Source organism: Spermophilus citellus (genome assembly GCF_964194105.1).
Source record: "Spermophilus citellus genome assembly, chromosome: 8".
Classification (NCBI taxonomy): domain Eukaryota; kingdom Metazoa; phylum Chordata; class Mammalia; order Rodentia; family Sciuridae; genus Spermophilus; species Spermophilus citellus.
The window spans coordinates 51,302,046-51,323,914 of NC_138189.1; the positions used below are offsets into that span (position 1 = coordinate 51,302,046).

General features: G+C 31.5%; 1 protein-coding gene across 9 annotated transcripts in view; it reads right to left on the reverse strand.

The window, feature by feature from the left end:
- EPHA5 (EPH receptor A5) overlaps positions 1-21,869 on the reverse strand; it is a gene marked incomplete at its 3' end in the record, with an annotated part of 318,653 nt that overhangs the window by 179,187 nt on the left and 117,597 nt on the right. For 6 of the 9 annotated variants that reach the window (XM_081303957.1, XM_081303956.1, XM_081303955.1 and 3 more), the window contains exon 3: positions 1,554-1,709. The exons of the other annotated variants lie outside the window; for them this stretch is intronic. In XM_081303957.1, coding sequence (XP_081160083.1) covers positions 1,554-1,709 — 156 coding nt within the window. The remainder of the gene's footprint in view (positions 1-1,553; positions 1,710-21,869) is intronic. 9 annotated transcript variants of the gene reach the window in all.

Below are 21,869 nucleotides of genomic sequence, written 5' to 3' on the forward strand. Positions count from 1 at the left end.
GAGAAAATGTAAAGCCTACCCATGGGCTTTGGTCCTAAGAGTGCTAAGCAGTCCTTGCCACCAAAGCACAGCCTCTCCCCAATTCCCAAACTAAACAAATAGACAGAAAGGGAGGCGCACATTTATGCCACAAAGGAGATGGTCCAGGCTGGGCCACAGAAAATACTAACTAGAAAATTAATGAAATTGAAAAGATGATTAAACATGGTTTTCTTTCCTTAATTGACCACTCTATTGTCCAGTCAGCATTTTCCTACTATTTGGACTTACTTTTGCTCTTACTAATCTAAATATTTTTTTTAAAATCTCTTTGACAACCAAATTCCATCACATCCAATAAAATATATCCACCCAAAAGTGTATATCGTAATGTCATTCACTCGGTTGAAGAGAAATTCTTCATCACTAGTAATCATCTAACACATAAAATCATCAATCTTGGGATTAAAAAGAATGCTGTTTAGAAACAGGAAACTAATATCAATGATTTAAGAAATTCTGAAATATTTGAATGACTATAAAATTCAGACATTATGAAATTCAGATAAAAACCTTAATTTATGATGCTTGATAAGAAGAAATCTGTACTATTTATGTTTGCAGATGTATATTCAAAATTCAAAAGTCTGAGAACATTTTGGAGAGCAGCTCCAACTTATTAAGACTAAACAAAGTAAACAAGTCAGGTTATGGAACCTGTACATTGTGAAGAGGGATGGAATAGCATTTCTTCATTTTTATGTTCTATTTTTGTTTCATTTGGTATAGAGACTTTGCTTGTGGAAAAACTGTGGATATATTACCACCAAGCACACAAATGCATAAAGATATTGTATTCACAAAAATCTTGGGAAAACTTAGACAAACAAAGCACCCAAATGCATTGATAAATGTGGATGAATCCACTACAAATATGAAATAAAGTGCTTCGTTTATCTATCTCCACTAATTATGTGATCGTAAAACAGGTTATTAATAATAGTTAAGAACAATCACTAACAAGAAATACAATATCTATAAGAAAGCCCTAACTAAAAAACATGTTGTATATGATTCAAATCTTATTTTCCTCCCCAGGTGCTCCATGTTCTTTATGTTTCTGGTCTTCTTTTGTAAGTGACCTTCTCAATGGCATTGCAGCTTAGTGAGGCAGGTTAGGACAGATGAAGGGTTACTATACTTTTTATATAATCAAAACACTGGTTTAGAAAGAAGAGGATGAAAAAGATTCAATGTGAAAAGGACAGTGGATTCACCAGAAGTCAGGTTTAGCAATGGAGAACATTAAAACAAACAAAATCAAAGGAAAAACTGTATGTTGTGCCTCTGATGTTGAATTTGAAATTAGGGGAAGTGAGTGATTAAAAAAAAAACAGACTCAAGTTTTTCAATGCTTACTCAAAGAGATTGAAATTCGATAAAAAAATATGTTGAGAAGATTTAACACTATGCCTGTTTTCAGGGGAAATGTTAATAGAACATAACAGGCTGCATCATGATGTTTCTTCAACTGGTGAAAGTTAGCATCACCAAATATCCATGGGTTTCCTTACTTGTGCATGCCATTGTGGGTGGATCAGAGTCCCTCCTGAAATAATCCTTTTCACAGACACAAGAGGTTGAAGCTTCCTCATGGGTGTAACTGTGAGGTGGACATTTGCTGCAGCTCTGGCTGTGAGGTGAGGCTTTGAAGAACCCAGGTCTGCACACTGTCAAAAGAAATAAGAGACTAAGCTTTTCCCAGGAAGAGATGCAGTGTTTGTTTTGTGAATAATGTATCATTTGGAATAGTATACACAGATTACAGGTAATACAATCTTGGCATGAATTTCAAGAATTTTTCATAAGCTTCTGGATCATAAATATCAGACTATTCATTCAAATAATCAAATGTTTATCTAAAATATTAAAATTAAAAATGTATGGTATGTACATATATGAATAATTTTATGCCACAGGAGCTTATAAGAAATTATATTTATGTAGACAAATGCTTATATGTATTTAAAACTGAAGCAGTGCTGAGTACAATTTTACTTAATATACTGCAACTACATTGGAGAGCTTCAAGTTATACTATATAATCCTACAAAGGAATGGTAGAGGATATACTAAAAAATTTTATATTAAATAGACAAATTAATCATCAGATGCTAAAATTTTCACAAGTTCTGTTATATTGGAGATAGTGCAGAAATCAGTTTTTCTATCATCCATATGATATTAACTTCAGAAGTCATAGTTTAAGCATTTGTTATAGATTTTCTCCATTTTAAACGTTTTGAGTTTCTTACTAATTTAACATTTATATATTCTGAGATCAGTAAACACTGTAATGATTATAAATAATAAAAAGCTAAGTCTTATTCAGTTTTGCATTTACAGTACTTATTCCAGTGTTTGACTGCAACACGGTTTTAAAAAATGACATGAAATGCATGACTGAATCAGTGAAGAGTATTATTGAGCAGTTTAGAATCATAGGAAGGAGATGTTTGCTGATACTTTTATTAACTTTTCTCAGTTGGTAAACAGGTAAGTAGCTGGTGGTCATGAAGCCAATCTCTTTACTGTGTGAATTCCATACATTTCCATATCCTCCTTTCTTCTCAAAGGGTAATAGAGTCAAACTTCAATGTTCCTTTTAGTTAGTCTGGGCCAATTAAAGACTGCCAAACTGATGGTTAGAATACATTTTAGAGCTTATTTTACATAAAGCTAATAAACTGCATTTTTTTCCATTTTCAGAATTCACTACATATACTTAAGAGTATTTATTAATTCAAGCATCAAGGCACATTTGCTGAAACTCAAAGGTGAACTTGTATTTCAATAGAAAATTCTGGTAGACATAATGAATTGGAGCTAATTTTCATGTGCTATAAATGATCTGGGGTTTTAGTAATCCATGCTAAGGCTTTTTTCCATCTCCATGAATAATCAGGAATTGGCAAAAATAAGAAGGTACTTTTTCCAGTGGATCTAATTATGGTGATAGTAAAGCCTTAATGCTCTTATAAATTCAGAGAAAATGTGAAGGTATTTGAAAGATAAGAAGAGCTTTTTGATAGTATTAAGGACATTCTTGTAGTAAAATGATTAAGCGAAGATTTAAAATATTATTTTTTCTTATAATAGGATTGCTATAGCAGCCAATGCCATACTTAGCTAAAGTTATCCAATTTTTCTTCTTTTATCCTTTTAGTACAACCATTCTCACACTAAACTCTATTTGCTTTCAAAGGTATGAAATGTCAATCTGCACATTCTGCATATTTGAAATTCATTTATCACTAATGAAACATTCTTTGGTTTATAATGAATGCCATTCAAACTAAAAACTTCATGTAAGATCATATACAACACTATTGTTCAACCCTGCATGGGAGCTTTGGAAACAAGAAATAATATAAATGTAAGTAAAATGTAGATAAATGTACCATTATGTGTTGCAGTCTAACAAATCTGTTCAAGCAAGTGTTATGGGCCAGAAACTTTGCTTGGTAATAGACTGCAACGGTAAACAAGATAGGTAAAGCCTCACCTTTGTGAGTCTTAAAAGTATTGCATTAATAATTACAAATATGATTATCCTAGAAAGAGAAAGAAGTGAATATAGACTACCCCATTTAAACAGAAATATCAAAGAAGACTTCTCTTAGGAAACAGAGTCTCCAAAGAAATTTGAGATTAAGAAATCATCCATTTAAGTCTGAGCTTAGCACTGTGTTCAGGGGAGAAATACTTCCAAAGGACCATATGAGATAGAGAACACAGAGAGCAGAAGAAAGTAAAAATGATAAGGGAGACAGTTGGAATAAAGTGGAAGTCACAAATTAATACATCAAAGTGGGCAACCAGTTCACAAAATCAAGATTGCAATGGTTCAAATTAACAATTTTCAACTTTACAACAGTGTAAAAAGATATGCATTCAGCAGAATCTGTATTTCAAAATTTTAATTTTGATCTCTTTCTGGGCTAATAATAAGTAATAGAAATTCTTCAAAGTGTGGGCAGTTCAATTAGTCACACCACCTTAAAACCATATACAAGATAAGCTTTGTACTAGATAACTTTGCCTAACTGTATGCTAAAGTAAGTGTTCTGGGCACATTTTAAGAGCATTAGGTTATGCTCTGATGTTTGTCAGGTTAGATGTTTTAAATATATTTTTGATTTATGATATTTTTCAGATACAATGGATAAATCAGGATATAATCCCATGGAAGAAACATATGTATTATAGACTTTGTTTTACAATGAAAATAAGTCATTATAAAAGCTTGACAAACTAAAATTTCATATATTTAAAGTAACTGCATATTTTGAAGTAGAGGATTAATAAGATCAAAATAGCACTTAGGAGTTCATTTCAGAGCTGCAAGAAAATAGATTGGAGAAAGCAAGAACAGAGGCAACTGACACTTTTGTTTTTATATTGGTCGAAAGACAATACTGCTTAAACCAGGGGAGTCTCAATAGATAAGAGTAGGTGATTATTATTTTTTAAAGGAACAAGACAAAATCAATTAGATTTCACAGCATATTTAATGGCAGAATTAATAAGAAATTATAATAATTACTATAAAGTGTTTGGATTAAACTGTACAGGAAAACGCTGGTGCTATTTTCTCAGATTAGAGAACATGAGATATAAAAAATGTTTTAGGGAACACAATGAATAATGCTTAATGCATTATTTAATTTGAAGGAGCTAATGAAAGCTAAGTATATGTAAAAAAGGAAGACTACATGATTGAATATTATCAGAAAAATATTGGCAACTAATTTTTCATTGCCTTTAGATTCATAATTCCAAAACCCAATGGTATAAGCAACTGTGTTAGAAATCATTATTGCTATTTTCTTAGTTTACTTTATTTCCTAATATTAATGTAATTATATTGAGCATCTTATCTTCAAACTCTTTAAAAGTTATTTTCCTTCATTACAGCTTAATGACTATATTTTCTCTAAATGGAAGTCATTAGAAAAGAAGAAAGAAAATGTCTAATTTTCCTACCATCAAATATCCAAACTTATATGCAGTTGTGCCCATCCACTCTACCTTTCTTCCTATTATAATAAAAATGTTATTCAAACTGAAAACTTCATGCAAGATTATATACAACATTATTGTTCAACCCTGCATGGGAGCTTTGGAAACAAGAAATAATATAAATGTAAGTGAAATGTAGATAAATGTACCATTCTTCCTTGCAGTCTAACAAATATTTTCAAGCAAGTGTGGTGGGTCAGAAATTCTGCCTTAGTTCATATCAAGGTAAATCTTGACTTAAAATTCCCTCTATGCTGACATAACATCTCAAGTGTCTACAAACATTTTCACTGAAATGAAAACATAATAAACCATTATTATCACTTAATTCCTATCTCCCAGTATCTATTCAATGGTTTTGATCTACTTTCAAACACAAATCCTTAAAAACATTTTTCACAATTATGTGTGTGTGTGCATTTATGTGTGTATGTGTACATATATATACATGCACACATAAATATATATATGTGTATACATACACACATAAATGTATATATATTATATATATATATGCATAATATATATTATATATATATTATTCTAAATAACAGATTGATGCTCTCCACTGAAATTACTGTTTAAAGACTGAAATTACCACATTCACTCCTCACCAGCATTTGAAAATGCTTTCTTTTGGGAAGCTTCAGTTATTTTCATGACAAAATTCCAATATAATCCACAACTTTCCATGCAATATTTAAAAATCCTTCAAATGTTATCTCCATTCACATTCACTGTCTCCATCCACTCTAACCTGCACCTGAGGAACTTCTCTGCCTCTCAACTTGGGGAAAATATTCTAGGCCCAAAGCAAGAAATATACATAAACTAATTATCTTTAAAAGGCTTAAAGCCCATGATAAAGAATTTGGATTTAGGGGCTGGGGATGTGGCTCAAGCGGTAGCGCGCTCGCCTGGCATGCGTGCGGCCCGGGTTCAATCCTCAGCACCACATACAAACAAAGATGTTGTGTCCCCCGAGAACTAAAATAAAAAATAAATAAATAAATTCTCTCTTTCTCTCTCTCTCTCTCTCTCTCTCTCTCTCTCTCTCTCTTTCTTTCTCTCTCCCCCTCTCCTCTCTCTTAAAAAAAAATTTGGATTTAATCTGTAGACATTTGGAATTATTTATTTTTAGAGGGAACACTTCTTGTCAGTACTATGGCCAGGTGTGTTTGGACTGTGATGAGAAAATAAAAAAAATATTTTTCACACCTGTGAAGCTACAAAGTATTGGGAAAGATAAATAATAATAAAAGCAAAACTCACCTTTTACATTTTAATGAGGAAAATGTTTAACAAATAAGTAGTAAAATTTCTCCAAATTCTAATTCAATTTTTTTTTCAAAAATATAGGAAGATACTGGAACACAGTTGTTTTACACAATGATGTCTGTACATTACCTAGATATTATTTAGAAAACAGTATTCAGATTCTGTTTAAGATGATCAAGAAATGGGAGACAACATCTGCACTCTATGTTGATGTTTTATGAGAGACTCTTTTATCAATTTGCAGGAAGGAAAGAAAATATTTTAATAACTAGTTCTATCCATCCAAGCTCATTTTAAACCTATCTTTTTCATGATCTGTGAGACAATCAATTCCCATGATTGCATGTTCTTTGCCTCTTCATGCCTCATAATTTTGTACAATTTACTTAGCATCACTCTTATGATGAGAGCAAATATTTTCCATGCCTTTATTTGTATGCATTCTTATCATCCACCAACTTGTATAAAACTTCTGGAGAACAAAACCATTCATTTGATTTTTATCACATGTAGCATATTTTCTTAAATATCCATCAAAATCTATTGATGTAAATAGTATTTTTGTGTCCTTCTCAAGCCCAAATAACGAGTAAGAACTTAATACAATCTGGATAATCTGATTTATTTAAATATTAAGTCCTGGAAATAGAAAATAATATGTATTTTAGAAGTTTTATACAAACCACCAAATTCCATGTTTCATATTTATCAATTCAAAAATGAGAATATCCATTTTATTAAAATAAATGTTCTTAAACTAAACAAAAACCTAGCCATCGATATTTAAATGAATACAGGATTAAAATTGTTACAATTGGGAAAAAGTACTGCATAATTGGATTAGAATTTTTTAAAGATCTTCAAAGTTAGCACTAATTCTGAAACTGACAATTGAAACTGATTTTTCACACTACTTATTCTCAAACAAATTATTTTTAATATCTCCAATATATTCTAAGCTTAGAGTTATCACCCTTGAGGTACCTAAGTGTACTCACTTTATGATTCAAAGCCAACACTCCAGGAGTATGGGCACTGAAAAAAATTATAAATAATATAAAAGATAATTACTCATTCATTAATTTAAAATATTATAATTCACACTATTAGAATAAAAACACACAGACTATTTTAATGTATACAACATATATTTCACATTATATTGTATATATGTAAACACACATATATACACACAGACACATATATATATATATATATAATCAAAGGATGTGGAAACAAAAATGTACAAACTTCTGTCTGTAATAATTAGTAAATAATTAAGCTTCAAAAACATTATTGCATTTATCCAATTACACTTTATTGAGAAAAAAATCACTACAAATAAGACTTTTACTATAGCTTTATTTTGTGTGAATTATCAGAGGATATAAACTAAGGAAAGTTTTCTTTCTTAATAGACTTTTGAAAGTGATGTATGTAGAAGAAATGAAAGTGAAGACAAAACATGCCCCAATCCACAGAAGACAACAAAAGCCGTCATAAGTATGAAGTTTATAGCAATCAACATCTGTGTCAAAAAAACAGAAAATTTTAGCTGGGCACAGTGGTACACGCCTGTAATACCAGTATCTCAGCAACTTAGCAAGGCCCTAAGCAATTCAGTGAGACTCTGTCTCTAAATAGGGCTGGGGATGTGGCTCAGTGGTAGAGCACCCCTGGGTTCAATCCCCAATCTTCCCTGACCCCACAAAAAGCAGAAAGTTTTCAAATAAACAACAGGTCACTGTATCTTAAGTCTCAAGGAACAAGAAAAACAACAACAACAAAATAAACCCAAAATTAGTAGAAGGAAAGACATGATATTTTCATAAATCATTAAAACATAGAGTAAAATGAAATGCAAATGATCAACAAAGTGAAAAGCTGGTTCTTCAAAAAGATAAACAAGACTTACATACTCTTAGCTAGAGGAAAAAAGAGAGACAAAAGACACAAATAAAACAGAATATGAGAACAGTTGCATTACAACTGACACCACTGAGTTGTTATTTTTAATTATTATTTTTATTGAATTTTTTTCATAACTGTACTTTCAATATGAACTCAAGATGTTTACCAGTTTTAGTCTTCCAAACATAAAAGAGAACCAATTCAGATATTATACTTTAATATTAGCATGTGTAGGGTATGTATGAAAGTATGTATTTGAGAAACACTTTTCATATCTGATTATATATTTCCTACTTTATGAAAATTTTTAAGTAGATAAATATTTGGGAGATGCTAAGGAGTATTTCTGTTGTTAAAACAAATAGATTTGAAAAGACATATTGGAAGATTAGGTAAAATTAGTATAAACTATGCTTGAATTGAGCATTGGAACTTTTTTTAAATTTAAGCCTGTTAATTTTCTTTCTTTTTGTTTCTTCTTAGTTATACATGACAGTAGATTTCCACTTTCATAAAGTTATACAAGCACAGGATATATCTTATTCTAATGAGGACATGATTGTGGGTGGACATTCTTGTGGGTGGACATTCTTGTGGGTGGACATGATGGTGGGATTTACTTAGGTATTTTCATATATGTACACAGGAATATTATGTTAGATTTAGTTTACATCTTTTCTATTCCTATCCCAACTTTCTTCCCTTTGTTCCTCTTTTTCTAATCTACCAACCTTCTCTTCCCCCTACATTGTGGTTTTCCTTCCACATATCAGCAAAAACATTCTACCTTTCTTTTGGGGGGATTATTTTATTTCACTTAGCCTGATAGTCCCCAGATCCATCCACTTACTGGCAAATGTCATAAAGTCATTCTTCTTTATGGATGAGTAGTATTCCATTGTGTATCTATACCATAATTTCTTCATCCATTCATCTGTTGATGGGCATCTAGGTTGGTTTCAAGATTAGCTATCTATTCTCAAAATTTTATCCTATTTCAAACATTTCAATAAAAGGTGACTATCTGAAGAAAAGTCCACGTCAATCTCAAAAGATACTATATGCAGCTATTTTATTACATCATTGGTCTTCTGAACAAATTGTTTTTGAAGGTTTTCACAATTTAAATTCTTCATAAGTAAGGAAGCATAAGCTATCAAATGTGTCTTATCAATCCATTCTCTGAAAATTTGCACTTTAGAAAAGAGAAAATACAAATTAACTCAAATTGAATGACTTTTTAATTTTAAATGATAAAGCTCTGTCACCTTCTTTTTATTATGCTTTCAATTCATGAAAGCAATTTTTAAAATTTAAGGAAATGGGCACATCACAAAACATGGAGAAAACTATCTGTTACATAATTATATAAAGTTTAGAGCACCTAAACTTTAGCATTATGCCTTGCAAATTCTTACAACATATTGTCATGGGTCATTGGCCATCTAAACTCATACTTCCTTTATACCTTCACTAGCACAATTGATGCTTATACAAATTTAGTAACCTTAGAGCAAAGCCATTTTAGAATGAATTTACTATGGAAAATTGCATGAAAGAGGAAATCTGTGAATGAATGCTATCTCATTTGAAACCATGAAATAATTATATTTATTGTAAATAAATTTATATTTTTTTCTAAATTAAAAGACACCCAAGTATCCCACTTTTAGTTTTCTTTTATCATAGACAAAGGTAATTTTTGTGCATAAGTTGATTAAATTTGATGACATCTAGGTTTCTTTACTGTTTCATATTGAATATGATGAAGAATTAAAACTAGATATTCATATAAAATTATAATATTTTTTCTGCCTTTAGAGTTTTTTTCTTTGTCCTCATTATTGGACGATTTAATGCATTATGTCCACTGTCCTATATATGCGACATTCATGAAAAAATATAAAATTTAGCAATTCTATAGGTAGCTTATAAAATTACATAGGTTTTTATATGTGTATAATAGAGGATTTTACAGAGAATTGAGAGGACATGATGTAACTTTCATGAGTTCTGCTCATGTAACAAAATTATATTTCCTTAATTCAGATGAAAAATTATGGATAGAATATGTATTGTTTTAAAATGAAGAATAAAACACTGTAGGTATTATAAATGCATTCATGACTATGTCTGCTCCTTCAAAAAAATCCAACAATGACTAGAACAATAAGAAAACTTATTCTTCAGTCAAGGCAGAGAATTAGTGTGCAGACTATTATAAATTTTGAGTTTAATTAAAATACCATAAAGGAAGTTATTTAAAAAGCATAAATAAATATAAATAAAGTATAACACTATAATTTTTCTTAAAAACAAATTTAAAAACTTGCTCCTTGATTGTTAGAAAGTCTACATGCTTTAAAGAATGTAGCATATTTGGAGACATGAATATAGGTACAATTCAAGAAGTATACAGTTCACATAGGACTTGAAGTTGTTCTAAATGAGTTTTCTCTAAGTTATATAATGAGATTTAAATGAATCGAGACATTTTGAAAATATTCAATCCATATCTATGAAGTGCTACTCTTTTTATTTGAAAATGTAAAGCAAAGGGCTAATGTAGTTCATTTGGTAGAAGCAGTCATATATTTGCTATTAATTTTCAGCATGCAATTGTCCTACTTGGCCTCAAACAAATTCAGATGTCAATATTTAGGAGCTTAATACTTTTATTCACAGAATGGGAAATTCATGCCCAACGTAACTTGATGAACAATGTTTTTTAATAATATACCTTCTTTCCAAAAGTTTCATGCAAGCACACTCTAGAATGTATTTCATAGCACTACATTGTACATTATTTGTATTTAATAATGCTTTGTTAACTTATTTTTTATTTATTTGATATGATCAAGTGATATAGAATTATTCAATCATTCCTAGAATTTATTCTTACAAACTATGTACATGGCAATCTCAATTTAAAAACCAGAATGGTTTTTAAACCTTTTTTCCCCCCCAGAAACCAGAACAGGAAGAAAAACAAAAGCCAAAAAGTAATAACTTGAAAAAGTGGAACTTATGGAAAAAAATAACTTGGAAAAAGCAGATGATTAGAAAGCAAATTCCTGATTTTTTAATATGGAAATTTAGATTTTAATGTTATAATCTTAACCCAAATAAGATGAGGTCTTAAAGCATGCTCCTTTTGCATTGCTATTTTATGATTAACCTTCTGCCACCATTTCTCAAAACATTCCCTCCTCTTTTGTGACCAAATGACAAAGATATAATAATAATGGTAGGCACACTAATAAAACAAACTGACACTTATTTGGCATGTTCACTATAGCTAGTCAGTGAGTAAAGCTCTGCATAGATTCCAATGACTTCATTAGCAAAAGAATAATCTGAAGTCATTAGCATTGATATTCCATTTTATAGGTACAAGGCTAAGCAACATGTCTACATTCTGGAAACCAATTAAGTGGAGAATTTAGAATTTCTGGATAGGTATATCTGATAACACAGTAGGCTTTCTCTGCAATGTTCTGCTGCCACTGACCATTCTTGAGTATATAATGCTATGGAGAAAACTTGCAAGTGTTCAAAGGATTCTGACCAGTCTCCTTTTAGTCAGATCTCAATTTGTTAACTTTTTTTCTCATCGCTGTGTTCTCTACCATGCCTATTCCTATCTTTCACAGTTCATGTAGCTGAACACTATCTTCTCATTGGCTATAGGGTCATAGACTTTAGGTCACATAAACCTGAATTCAAATCTTAATAGCTTTACATTTCATGTGGAGAAAAAGTCATGTATCCATAAATTATACCTTTCTTATGTATTATTTGCAAATAGAAATACATATTCCTTATAAATATTTGGAATGAAATGCCTGGCAGAGATTAAGAGCTTAATTAATGATAGCTCTTTAAAATTATTATAATGATTACTTTGAATAATATGCCAGTAGTCATTGAGTTTTAGCCTTTATGGTACTTGTCCACTTTCATTTCAAACAGATTATATTTCAAAGCCACAGGACCACAGAACTGAATATGATCTTGAAGGTGACTATCACGTGCCTGACATAATCAACACACATACAGGGGTTGGATATAATGCTCAGCAGTGATTTCTCCCATTCCTCCACCCTGCCCCCTGACTCTTGTTGCCATTCAAAGAACCATACTAACACCTAAGTGAGAGTATATGAAAAAGCTTTATAAAGGTAGCCTAAAATTTAAATAAGAAAACAAGTTGCAGGAGTTTTAACTATTTAATGGAGACACAAACACACGAAATAGCCTGCCTAAAGTCATACAGACATTCAAGACTAGAATTCTGACCCCTGACTCCAATACTATGCCCAATCAAACACAGCATTAAATTATTCTCAGAAGGATAATGACTTATTTTTAAGACTAAAATAGACCTCAAAGAAGCACATGGCATTGAAAGCATTTTCCTGACAGCCTTTACTTCTTCCACTGTTACTTCAGGCTCACCAGAGACTTCCATAATGTCATCTATTGTGGACTCAGTTCACTACAGGATGGGCATTTCTGAAAATTAGTCTAGAACTGGTACAAGCAAATTCAAAATATTGAGCCCATTAGAATTTAAAATTCTAAGTTATTCAACTTACTGAAGATAAAGTTGACTAAAGAAGCATTATATAAAGAAACAAGGGGTAGGCAGGAAAGGTAAGGGTGAGATTTATCTGCCTGGGCTGGCATTGATTAAATTACACATTTTCAAGAATTATCTTATTAAAAGATCTTTGAGCTATTAATTCAATATGTCAAGAACTTCTCTTAGGCATGGGTTAACACATTGTCAGTGTTAAAAAATAAATTAAAGGTGTTTTTGTGATGTAGTTGTGATGGTCTTTTTATTAAAAAAAATAATGCTTTTTAAACTTTGTTTTATTATTTATTTATTTATTTATTTTTATGTGTTGCTGAGAATCGAACCCAGTTCCTCACACATGCTAAGCAAGTGCTCTACCACCGGGCCACAACCCCATTGTTATCATTTTTTATCTCTTAGAGGTATTTATGTGTTAATGAAAATACTTCATCAATGAGACTACTCATCAATGAGTTTTTAAAAACATTTAGTTCTTAATACAGAGTATGTTTGTTTATATATATAAACAAAATATATGTTTATATAAACAAACATACTCTGTATTATATAGACATATATATAAACAAACATACTCTGTATTATATACATATATATTATATATAAACATATAAACATATCTCTATAAACATACTCTGTATTACATAGACATATAGACATATATATATATATATATATATATATATATATATGTCTCAATATAACACTTAAAATCATTTATTATGTGCCACTCCATCCAATTCTTCAGAAACTTACAGTCTTACAACACAATGAAAGAGTTAACTTAATTATAAATTCAATCAGGAAAGTTGTAGAAATCTTATCTGACACTGCATATAATTAGCATAACATTTTCGGGTAATCAGTTATTCTAATGATATAGAACATTACTTGGTACCTTGGACTAATATTTTAGATTTTAAGTAATGTCTGTTATGTAAGAAATTATCTATAAAAGATGATTTCTCTCTACTTGATGAAACACACAGAACATGCACATATGGATACTTGGCTGAAACACTTTAGGGAAGAGATGTACACAAGAAAATAAATGGTAGAGTATTGAAAATGTGTGAGCATTAAATGGAAAATTTGCAGTTTATTGAGTGCTAGGTGCCAGGCCTGTGCTAGTTAGAGGTATTTGTAAAAGGGAGAAAGATGCTATCAGATGTATTTATGGGAACAAAATATAAGAATACCAAGTAGTGTTAGAGGGTGAGGGTTTATAAGATCTGCCTGATTTCTTCTCAAATGTGAGCCAAAAATTATCACATAGAGATGAAGAATGGACAGGTTGGGTAAAAGTATACTAAATACATCATTAATAATTGTTACTACTGAGAATATTTGACATACTATTAAACATGATATGTCTTAATAGTATGTTACAAAAAATAAATAAATTTGTCAAGAATAATATTAATTTAAAAGACAGTTCCACCACAAAGGTTATAGTGTTTTGTTGTGTTTTGTTTTGTTTTGTTTCAGGGGAATTGAACCTAGGGTTGCTAAACAACTGATAAAAATTCCCAGCCCTTTGTATTTTTTATTTTGAGGCAAGTTCTCACTAAGTTGTTCAGGGCTCCCTAGGTTGGTGAAGCTGGGCTCAAACTTGGGATCTTCCTGTCTCAGCCTCCGCTGGGATTACAGGTGTGAACCACTGTGCTTGGCTACAGTGTTGTATACTGATCTTACAATGAATCATTAAACATTGACAAAACATCATGAACGTGAAACATAAGTAAATAAAAGTATCTTTTTCTAAATCTACCCTGTATGCAAGCAATACGAATTAATTTGCTGAAAAAATATGGAAAAAATAACTGGGTTTCAAAAGCTAGGTGTGTGTATACCCATGTACATGTGCGTGCGCATGTGAATCATGGTTTACTAAAATGGAAAGATTTTAGTCCTATGATTAAGTGTTCCATGCAGATTTGGCTCCAAGCCTGTTGAAAAAGAGAGAATATAAAATTATCACTTGGTTTGAACAATTGGAGTACTTTGTAGTTAGAAAATATGACATTTAGGGAAATTTAGTTTGGTGATTTATGTCATTTGTGTTTTCTCTACCCACATTTTAGGGCCCTAGTCAAAAGTAGTAAGAAACTACAAATAAGGTTCTTAAGAAGCAACCAAATATTTTTGATCAATTTTCATTTATGTAAGTACATAAATAATAGGGGCAATTCTTATATTTTACATATTATTCCTCAACTATATTATCTAAATATGAAAATGACATGATTTGCTAATCCTAATGAATAATATTTTATAGTGGGCAATTTAAAAAGTTTTCTATGCACTTTCAAATCTCTAATATTTTTGTAATATTTAAAAATATCTGAAGTTCTACCATTTCCATTTATCCATATAATAAAGTCAATACTTCATATCTATTGAGTGCCTACTGCATACCAGCTTTGTTATAAGGGTTTATATATATCATTAGACTTTACCTCCCATAACATCCTTCACCTTTTACTGTTCTGTCTATGTAACTCTATGTATTGCTGTTCTTTTTTTTTTTTTTTTTTAAGTAACATCTTCCTCACTCACATAAATACTAAAAATCTATTGTTGGTATACTGGAATATTTCAAATTATAAGTAAACATTCTTGTATCCTCATCATTTTTTTTCTTTTTTTATTTTCATGTTTATTTTGTCTTTTTTTCCTAAAAATATACGTTTTTTCTCCTGAGGACACAAATTATCCAGTGTTAGCTGTTTTCTCTCACATGCCTAACCATTGGTGGGCTTCTATAGAAGGTAGCTTCCCTTTGCTCTTCATTGCACTTTCCAGAGACTATTCTCTGTGGCAGAATTTATTTTCCACAATGGCTGCCTCCAATCTTTCATTCCACATTCTCTTTTTACAATGTAATGTTGACATCCTTTCCATTGACAGTGGGATCTATGTCCCTACCCACTGAATCTGGGTAGACCTGTGATTAGTGCAGAAATAACGGTATATAACTTCCACACTAAAGATAAAAAATAATGTAGTTTCTCCCTAAGTTTATTGTAACAATTGTTCTTTAAATCCAGTCAGCATCTGCACCATGTGCCCTCTCCATATCGCTCCCTATCAAAGATGCAGATCTAGCAAAGCAATTGGTTAACATGGTTTTGGTCAATTTAGTTTTATAAGATTTGTTATACTTCAATTACAGGACATTTTTCTTTCCCCAAACTCATCTTCAAATCACATGTCACCAACTCTATGACCAATTCCTTGAGACTCCTTTTTGCTCTCTGAAGATTTTAGCATTTTGTATATTATCATTATTTTCAAAATTATTCCTATAGTAATTCTTGATAATTAAAATATCCAATATCTTGTCACCTGTAATGTCAGCTATTTGGGAGCCTAAAGGAGAAGGATCACTAGCTGGAGGTTAGCACCTGGGAAAATTAACAAGATCTTGTTGCAAAAATAAAGAGATTAATTAATTAATTAATAAGCAAGCTGTGATTTAGCTCAGTGTAGGACACCCCTGGATTGATTCCCCAGTACCACATACAAAAATACAAATTCCACATATACCAGACATCTGAAAACCCTAATTCCTTAATGTCATCTTCAATATTCAATAATAATATTCTTTTACCTACCTCACCCAATATTTCTCATAATCAAACAGTAATTCTAATACTATAAATGAACCCTGTGATAATAGATCAAAACTCACAATCAATTTCAAACACACCATTCTTCAACATCCACCTTCACATAATCCCACATTACTTTTTTTTGGTGCCCTTACTCCATCAGTCTTCAAGCTACACAGATGTCCTGATCCTGTCTCTTGTCACTGTCTTTTTCCATGATACTGGGCTTTATTAAACATATTTTACTGATTTTCACCTTTGTCACTTTATATGTTAATGTCCAAACCAAATACAACCAATCTATCTGGTCATTTGACCCCAAACTTGTAAAGCTGAATACAGCTATAAAAACAATACAATTTATGTTAACTGACACAATTTTTAATTTAATTAAATTTAAATGGACTTCATTGGTGTTTAGGAATATAACACATTTTCATGCACATCTCAATTTCTTTTTCCCAGGAAGCTGGAAAGTTGATGGCACTCTCCCACATGTGGCTTAAAGCAGATTAGTTTGTACCATGTGAATGAGCTCTATCATTGTGTTCTCATGTTAGATGTGTAATGGGGCAGGAAGTATGCTTCAAATATTTTTGATTATACCATAAATATAAATGTTGGGAGAAAATACCACATTTTATCCCAACATTTATATTTAATTTTACTTCTTTGTGTTTAAATTTCTATCAGATTTTAAGAAAGACAATGTGTGAAGTAAGCTTTCTAGAAACCCCTAACCTAAACTATTTTGTCTTTATCATTTGGGAGTACGTATTGCTGAAATTTACCCAATAAAGAAGCAAAACCAAACATTTCCCTTCCTCTTCTTTGTGTGATCCTGCTACCATTCCCACTCTGACAAATCCATTTCCCATTGCCTGACATAGACATGTTATACAGTATTAGCCTGCAGCAAGCTCCACAGCAGCTGCTCAGCCCACCGTCAGAGCTTCTCAGATTTAGATGCTGCCAGAGCTATATTTGTGAAGGTTTCATTCTGAAAATCATTATGCAACCTAACATTTCTCTTCACTTTAAATTTCACAGTCCATCTAAAACCTCTTTTTAGTGAACAAATATTTATGACTCTCAAAAACACAAATTTGAAATGCAAACCAATGGAAAAATCTCTAAGATCTCAATAACTGATTAAACTGTGGGAAACCTAGAGGTCTAAGCCCTCACACTGCCAGTATGTGTTCTGTCTTCCAAGGAGGCTCTGATCTGTTGTGTCACAATTCTTTGAATATTATAGGATAGAAATTTTCTGCTTTCTCCCTTTTCTGTGTGATTCTTCTAAGCAAATAATCCATGTGAAATAATTATTTAAATATCAAGGATTGCATAGCCAGATGTGGTGGTGCATGCCTGTAATCCCTGCAACCCGAAAAGCTGAGGCAAAATGATCATAAGTTTGGCCTCAGCAACTTCAAGACCCCAAGCAACTTAGTGAGATCCAGTCTCAAAATAAAAAATAAAAAAGTCCTGGGTGTATGGGTCAGTGGTTGAGTGTCTCCTGAGTTCAATTCCCAGTACCAGGAAAAAAAAAAGTTGCACAGGATTTACCCAAAGACAACACCTGTTTTGCTTTTTTTATCATTTTCATCTATCTTTGTAGAGGCAAGCAAAAGACTTATCTCATTAAATATAATTAAAAAGCAATCATGACCCTTCTCTAAACCTAGACAGCCATCACAATTAATATCACTTGCACTTGCAAGTCGATTTTTAATAACATATGATCTGAGCTGTATGTTTAGTAGTGAAGAATAGGTTGAAAGCCTGATCCAATATTTAGATGACAGACACCTCTATGGATTCTTCATGTAAATGGACAAATCACATAGGGGTTGAATATAACAGAAAGAGCAGAGGGACTTTAATTCTGTTATTGATTTATACTTCTACATCACACCAGCATCATTTACCCATGAGGCTGGGCTTCCATGTGACCTGTCTTTCATTAACTCTTCAATTCTATTTCCTATCCATCCAACTCACTGCAGTTAAAAAGATTTAATATCATTTATACAACAGTCTGAAATTTCCACATTTTATTTTAAATCACTCACCATAAGTGATACCATGGGAATAGAGAGTATATCAAGGGAGTCTAAACAGTATGATCAAAAAAGAGGAAAAGGGTATAAAGGAAAATTATCATTAAGTGTCTGATAATTTAGAATGACTCTGTAAGTCTAATTTTTCTCATCTTCTGTCTTCCCAGTTCTTAATGCTCAGTCTCACATCTCTGGTGGTTAAACTAATGAAAAAATACACAAATTTAATATAATGTATCATGTTTTATATAGTATAACATTTAATACAACATATGGTCCTATATTATATTACATACTTTCAGAAGCCCACGCTAATGGCAACTATTGCAGGCAGCAACTTTGAGTATTTTTTCTTTGTTCCTTGGTTCTTCATGTAAAATAATCTCTAAAAGTGACATAGTGCTTGAGCTTTGAAGCAGCAAAGATCACTAGTACTTTTTCACTTAGTCTGATATTTTATCTCTCTTTGCTATTGTAAAGGAGAGAATCTAGTTAGTTTTCCTAAAGTTCTTTTGCTGTCAGCCTTTGTAAACTGCATGTGACAAGATTTCCAAAGAGCTCAAATAAAAGGTTCTGAGAGAAACAAAGTCATTTTACCATGGGATGAAAAACACTTTATAACCAAAAGTGCAAATAGGAAAAAACAATTTTAAATTGAGTTCACAAATCTGCTGCTCTACATATATGCTTCTTTATGAAATTGTTTAGACATAAGAAACCAGGTGTTAACAATGTTCAATGCAGGTTTTACATAGATAATAAATGGTACATTCTATTGACTATGCAATTATTATGTGTCAATTTTTTTAAAATGTACATTTCACTTCAGTCCCCAGTTCTTCCTCTTTGGATTAAACTCTGTTGCATACATGTATTAAATTAGCAAGATGATCTCCACTATTAAGTATAACTAAAATGCACTATTTAAAAAAAAAATGTTCCAAAAAGCTTTGTTGAAATTGTAGATTCCTCTTACATTTTTTTTTAGTTTATTTTATTTTTGTTTGTTTGATTTTGTTTTTTGTTCCCCCTGAATAAAAGAAAATTACTCATTAGGATATTTGAAAAACATTAGGATACCAAAAAGCATCCAAAGAATTCCTTTTCCCAATCTAAAATTAAGAAAAAACAGAAGGGCTAAAATGGTAGGTGTTCCATTCTTACATCACAAGGGTAAAGGTTATTATCCTAGGTCCATGAAACAATGAAATTTCCAGAAATAATTCAAAACAATTGACTAGAAGCACAGTGCATTCTTCTTCCAAATTGTTAAGTGCATGTAAAGATCTTACCAATGTCCGTGTTGTTATTACTATATTTTTGTCTTTTGCTCCACTTTGAACTGGCCCAGTAAACAAATGATTAAATGATGAAAACCATGGAAAAGGAATTTTTTACAGAGAATTTAGGATAATGAAAAATAATGTGGTTAAATTTCTTAAGATGAGATACTCTGAAGTGACCCAATAAAGGAGAAAGGCTCAATAGGACAAAGTATAGAAAGTAAAAATGAGGGGCTGGGATTGTGGCTCAGCACAGAGCACTCCCCTAGCACGGGCGGGACCCGGGTTCGATTCTCAGCACCACTTAAAATAAATAAATAAATAAATAAATAAATAAAGGCGTTGTGTTGTATCCATCTACAAAAAAAGATATTCTCTCTCTCTCTCTCTCTCTCTCTCTCTCTCTCTCTCTCTCTCTCTCTCTCAAAAAAAAAAAAAGTTAAAAAGGATGTGATATTTTGTCCCCCTAGCCAGACATGACTGGGGAGGCAAAAATGTGCTTCTCTCAAATTGCTAGCATGATATCCTTTACAGGTTTAAAAAATATATATTTTTATATTCTACTGAATATTTTTTATATTCAAATGCATTCTTATGCTATTTGTAATCAGTACATTTACATACCACTTATTATATTATTGTACTAATTATCTGTGTCCATATTATTTCTCTCCTAATTATGAATTCCTAAAACAGCAGAGCTGGGTTATATGTTTTCCAAAATGTCTGTGTGGAAACAGTGAAATGTCACCTGAATTATCCAAATGGGTTGTTTGAACTATAGATAAAGGAAGGTTAATATTTGCAGCTAGGTATTGCAGGTGCATACATAGTTGATTTACAAAAGCTTTCTGATTTCTGATTTTTAAAAGCTGTGTGATATCAATATGCTTAAATATTGAATAAAATTCTGACAATTATCCATAAAAATGTAGAGGTTTTTAGAGTCACACCAATATTTTCCCAAGGAGAGGCACAGATTTTATAGGATCTCAAACACTAAGCTCTTCCAACAAACCAAAGGAGACGCTCCCAATTTTTAAAATTTATTCATTTAACTAGAGATCTGGTGTATTCCATATTGGTACATATCTGCAAAAGAAATCACATTTTTTATTGACCCGGTCAGACACACTTCAGCATCTCATAAGTTTCACAAAAAATTCCTATTTGCTTGATCCTGTGCCATAAAGAAAGCTTATATTTAAACATAGTAGAAAATAGTTCCAAGCTTATGATTCTGCAATTTCTTATCTACTAAAAGGATATTAAATAGATGTCTCTTGAAGTTGCTATATTAATAGAGTGGCATTTGTCAGGAAATGTTATGATTTATTTTAAATGTCCCCTTTAGGACTATGGCTGTAACAGAGAAACAATTTAATACAATGCATTCACTCATTCACAAGCATATGATTATTTTGTCCCAGGACTATGAAATGATAATAATATGGTTAAAAAGGATAGTTTTAAATTTTACCATGAACCTAATGTATAGTTTTTGACATATTAGACTAGAACATTTTTGTGCATTGTATTTTTTTCTGTCTATAATGTTTAGCAATCTGTTTGCTACAAGTCTCCTCTTGCTCTTAAACTGTACCGACACACATCTGCGGCCCATTTAAGTAACCTATTGCACCCGTTGGAACCATTGGAAAAGCTATTTACTATACTCTAAAGAGCAGTGATTTCTGCCTTAGAGTGTTCACGTTTAAACATACAGACTTTCTCAAAATGAAAACATAAAGAAATAAAAACACAAGGACCTTAGTAAAAACACAGACTCATCATTTTCTCAAAGAGATGTCCCCTGGTATAAATAAACCATTAATATGTTGATCTAGGAATGATATAAGAATAATCAAAGTTATAGCTTTTGAAATTCCTCCATCTCTTTCCAAAAAAGTACAATGGGATTGTTCAGAATCTGTTTTTTTTTTTATGACTTTCTATTAGTTACTGAACAAAGATACTTGTTTTGATAATAGCTGGCCACACTTGTAGGCACTAATGATGAAAAGGTGTTCAAGAGTTCCTGTTAAAGGACTCTGCCAGT